This window comes from Pelophylax lessonae (genome assembly GCF_965119305.1).
Source record: "Pelophylax lessonae genome assembly, chromosome: 6".
In the NCBI taxonomy this organism is placed as follows: domain Eukaryota; kingdom Metazoa; phylum Chordata; class Amphibia; order Anura; family Ranidae; genus Pelophylax; species Pelophylax lessonae.
Genome location: NC_138773.1, coordinates 299,361,768 through 299,367,044, shown reverse-complemented (window position 1 = coordinate 299,367,044; position 5,277 = coordinate 299,361,768). Strand labels below are relative to the sequence as shown.

The 5,277-nt window shown below is 41.2% G+C and overlaps 1 protein-coding gene across 1 annotated transcript; it reads right to left on the bottom strand.

Annotated features, from left to right (window-relative positions):
• Window positions 1–2,998: 2,998 nt before the first annotated feature.
• LOC309558304 (uncharacterized protein) lies at window positions 2,999–3,973 on the bottom strand (the record flags this gene model as incomplete). The annotated part of the gene is made up of 1 exon (XM_082261362.1): window positions 2,999–3,973. Exon 1 carries the CDS (start codon window positions 3,929–3,931, stop codon window positions 2,999–3,001), a length of 933 nt encoding a protein of 310 aa, XP_082117488.1. The 5' UTR covers window positions 3,932–3,973.
• Between the last annotated feature and the right edge of the window lie 1,304 nt (window positions 3,974–5,277).

The window sequence follows — 5,277 nt, the reverse complement described above, 5'->3', positions numbered from 1 at the left end:
GTTGACCTCATGTAACAAAATCTAAGTTTTTAAAGTTCCCCTCTGCACAAAGCCATCATGCAGTACTTTACTGGATCTGGAAACTTTTTTTGATCTTCCCCTTTCTTCTATAAGCTCTAGAAACGCCCTCTATAGGTTACTAAGAATTAAAGGATGTCCATATGATTGGGTCTCATAGGAAATATAACTTCCTGCAGAAGCAAGTCTTCAGACAAGGTCTAACTTCCTGGTATGCTACTTTTTGCATTCAGATAGTGGTAACTGTAGGATGGATCAGGTGTCCCCTGCCACGCTTAGTGGTTTCTATTGCGGACTAGTGAGGGGGGGGTCCTAACAGCAAAGAAATTTGGATGCCAAACCCCATTAAATCAGTCAAGTTAAAATGACCAAATTTCTAGCGGAATAGGTAAAAATAGGGTGTAAAAACATTTACCAATGTGAGAAGTTTTTTTTTTTGGGGGGGGGGGGTTTTTTTACAAAGCACTGACATTTACAAATGAAAGGAGTTTTAAATTGCTGGCATCTCCCTACTGTCCTTTGGGTTTTTTTGGACCCCACAAAATACATAGACCAAGGGTCTGTTATGTTTTGTGAGGGGCCTTTGGTGTGTGTCTCTGTAAAGAGCCAACAAGCTGTCTGTTGTGCTGGAGCACCTCCTGCAAAAAAAGTTAATTACATACAGCCTCCTAAAATCCATCTTTTGGAGGAGATTTAAAAAAAACAAAAAAAAAAAAAAAAAAACAAAAAAAGAAATTCATACCAGACCCTGATCTGAGAATGCCTTCTGGTCAGGAGAGGGAAGATGGGAATAAGACAAGAGCACAGACTCCCTTCTAAAAACCATACTACATGCCACCACCCGAGTGGTCATCAGAAAAAAGGGACGGTGGTGACTCATTGCCTAAAATGTGACCAAGCAATGTTGTAATGCGCCATTCTCTTCCCCCTTTGTTTAGGTGGCCAGGAATTCCCAGCCATGCAAGAGAATGGACCCAGGTGACAGTGGTTGTGAGGGACACAGCTGGTGCAAGCAGGCATTGACAGCCAGAAGCTGCTGTATTCCATCTACACCAAATGCCCTGAATGGTCAGTCAAACATCTGAACAGCCACTGTTGTCCACAATGCTGAGCTCATTCCTACTGCTGCCCCCCCCCCCCCAATACTTTAAGTCAAAGTGTCATCTATGGATGAATTTACAAAGTGCAGTTTTACTTTCTAGGCAACTATGCTCCCCAAAAGGCCAGAGACCCACCAAAGAATTCCTGTTAAAATTGCTAGTCAAAAGATTAACAGTATGGGCTAAGGAGTAGGACACTCGGGTGAACATTTTTGCCCAAAGAAGTTTTGTGCAATTTTCAAATAGTGTGCAGAACTTTCGTACGAAAATTCTCGAAGAGGCAAACTCCACGAACGATTTTTGTTTAACGTGTACAGTTTTCGTACGAGAAAAATCAGAAAAGAAAAAGAAATGATCAGAAACAATTAAAAAAGCCTTTGTCATACGAGAATTTTTTGTACGAATTGTCATCGGTTCCATTTTGCTGTAAAACAATGAGGGAAATCGGACAATTGTTTGCCCAATTTTCTTAGTGTTGTACCCCACTTTAGGCAGTGTTTAACCTGTTTTCAGTCAAGGCATCAAAGAAAAAAAATTGTGTAGCCAGTTGCTTTTCCCTGCACAGGCAGAGCACAAAGTCACTTTGAAAGGCGTAAAAGTAGTCCCTGGTTGGGGCATTGTTGGCCCTGCACCAATCTTCATTCTGTAAAATAACCAATATTGGCTATACATTATAAAATGTTCCTTTAGAGTTACCAAAGCCATAATATGGGAGGTCAAACCTGAACACTAAAAGTCAAATCCTTTATCTGGCAGCATTTATTCTGTTAAAGATTTTGCTAAAAAATGTAAGCCATTTCTTGGGAGGTATCACCATTTAGCAAAAACAGGAGATTTTTTAGTAGCTCAGTCGTGCTTTTAACTAGAAACTACCGATTGCTAAACAGGTTGACTTAGCGACGCAAGTAGATCAATTGCACATAGTGCAAGAAAGGTGGCACCTGGCTACCTACGTAGTAATCAACTCCTGTAGGATCAATTAAATCTGAAGCACACGTTCCATCACTAAAAAGATGCAAATACCATTTGTGTAGCTTACCTCATAGGGAGCGATTTGCTTTATCTGTGCTAAATTGCTCTCACCAGTTAACAGATCAGTTTTAATAGCACAAAACTGAGAAAAGCAAAGGCCAAACCCTCCTTATTATGACAAAAATTACAGAAGAGAATATTCTGACAGACAGCCAACAGATCTTGCTGAACCGGGGTACAGACAACACTAGTGGTGTAGGGTGGGATTTTTCTAAACAATGAGTACCGGTAACTGCATAAACATTACATTAAACTTTGTAGTTTGAATGCAGCTGTGTTGTGGAATTCTCTGAATTAAAAATAAAAGTAGGACACATAAAACTGCAATTTCAAAGCATATTTATTAAACATTATGGTACAAATGCAATGGTCACCACTCAGACTGCCAAGGTCTTCCTTTGAAGTGAACCATGGCATCGGTCATACTGGTCAAAGTAACAGGATTTCTTCAGACAGGATTTGGAAGTCGATTGCATTTGGAAGTAGATTGCACTTGCTACCCCTGATCTCCTGTTACTAGGGGTACCAGTACACTGCTGTGGGAAGACAGAACATTTGCCTCCATATCCCCTCGAAAAAGTGCCTGATGCTCAGGTGACCAAACACCAAAAACAGAAAGTTCCACAGCCCGGAGCAAGTTCTTCACTGGTTAGAAAGTCAGATGTACACAGGAATCTCAACTGGTATGGCAGCAGAGCATTGATCACAGGGAAAGCAAGTACAACCTGCCCAAAGTCTCTTCTGTGAATGCCTTACATTGCTCAGTGTGAAATCGTACAGGATCACTTTAATGGTACAGTGCTAAATGTGACTGAAGCCACGTCAACATTAGAAATCCAGAACCAATTTCATGCATGTGGCAGGGGGTTATCAGTAGGTGGGGTAGGGTTGTCAAGGATTCTCATATCCCGGCAATGTAGCACAGGCTCTTTTCCCAAACCCATCTGGTAGACATAGATGTAGACTTTTTGTTGTGGCTGCACAGTGAGTGTTATTGTCTCTTCAACTTCAGTGGCCTCATTCCAATTCTCCCTTTCTGTGTTTGTACTGGATCCACCATATTCAGTTGAAAGTGAAAATTGGGCCTTTGAAATCAAAGCACTCAATCCTCCTGTCTCAGCCGAGACAGTTGCTGACACTTTCCAGTTGTGCTCTATACTGGACATCTTCTCCTTCTCATATCCAACCTTCTTGGCAACCCGATTCTTCCATTCAAGGGGGGTCTGGGAGTTATTGTCAATGGTCTTGATGCACACCCACTCACCAAAAGAGGGGCCCTTGGCAATAGCCAGACCTCCAGGCAGAAAGCTATAGATGCTGGGATGGAATGAGAAGATTTCAACACCCTCATTTTTGTTGAAGTTGGTACATCTTGTGTACTTAATCCCTCCCCACTGGTCCTCTGGGTTCACAAAATAGTAGTAATCTTTCACACCAAAATAGTAAAGCCCATTTCTGCATTCCGGGTGTAGCGTGAATTCTTCAGCCTCTTCATCTTTGTTCATGTTCTTTGTCCGGCGATAGACCCCTCGGTCCTGAAAAATTATATAGAAGTATCCAAAAGCCGAACAATAGTGACTGCCCCCTTGACAGTTGGGGTGGAGGGAATAAACAACTGCACTTTCATCTTTGTTCATGTTTGTAACCCGACGGTAATGGTCCGACTTGATGATGTAGAAGTGGTCATCCTCATAGGCCAAGTAATGATCTCCATTCCTGCAGGATGGGTGCAAGCTGAAGATCTCCAGATCTTCTCCATGATTAAAGTTTGTTGATCTCATGTAACAATTCAGGTCTGGCCTGACGATATAGTAATACTTGTCCACGCCACAAAAATCTGCTTTGCTTTTGCTCTTGGGGACAATCATAGCCGAGAGTCTGGAAGGAAGAACACAAAATTATGAGACAAAAAGATGCACCCATTAACCAGTTAAGCTATATATAATTTACAGAGGCTCTACCTTAAAATACATTTTGATTACAGCTTGTTAGAGAACTGGAAAGAAAGAAGAGGGGTATATAACGAAGTAGGGATATTACACATTTCCTCAGAGGAGCCCCCAGTCAGTGACAGATGCTGGGCGGTTTATAGCCTTACATTTCTTGTTCTTGTTTAGCACTGTGCAGAGGAAATCTTCCAGCACCAACTTCATTTATAGTTCTAAAAGGGCTGCAGAGGAAGGGAATATAAACCTAATATTTATTTAATTCATTGCAGGTGTTTTTTCCCCCCAGACCTGCAAGGTAAAGGCATAATGTGCTAGTATGCATCACATACTACCACATTATATGAAACTTATCTGAAAAATTAAGTCAGTGTCCCATCTTCCCCGGTCTGCGAACTCTGGCTCTGACATCACCCCTGCACGTGGGCGAGGGAACCATCATTTACAGCACAGGATTCTAGAGGAAGGGCACAGGTGGCCATTCCTTTAGAGCACATGCGCTGACGTCGTCAATTGGCTGCATATAGCAAATGTCCCCCAAACGGTGCATGTTTAGGAGATTTACAGTACCTATTAGGTACAAACTAGGTATGGGACTCTACTTCCTCTTTAACCACTTTAGCCCCGGAAGATTTGCTGCTCAATGACCAGGCCACTTTTCTCAACTTGGCACTGCGCGACTAACGGACAATTGCGCGGTCATACAATGCTGTACCCAAACAAAATTTACGTCCTTTTTTCCCCACAAACAGAGCCTTCTTTTGGTGGCATTTGACCACCTGTCCAATTTTTATTTTTTACAATAAAAAAAAAAAAAAAAAAGTGTGAGAATTTTGCGAAAAATTTACATTTTCTACTTTGACTGTTAAATATTCAATTTGTCATATATTTAGGCCAAAATGTTATTAGCTACATGTCTGACAAAAAATTCTCAATGAGCGTATTTTTATCCACATTAAGAAGATTTAACCCCCTTCCTGACCAGGCCATATTTTGCGATTCGGCACTACGTGACAATTGCAGTCATGCGACGCTGTACCCAAACGAAATTTGAGTCCTTTTTTCCCCACAAATAGAGCTTTCTTTTGGTGGTATTTGATCACCTGTGCGATTTTTAATTTTTGAAAAAAGCAATATTTCACATTCTGATAATTAACATTCCTATAAAAAAAATAATAATT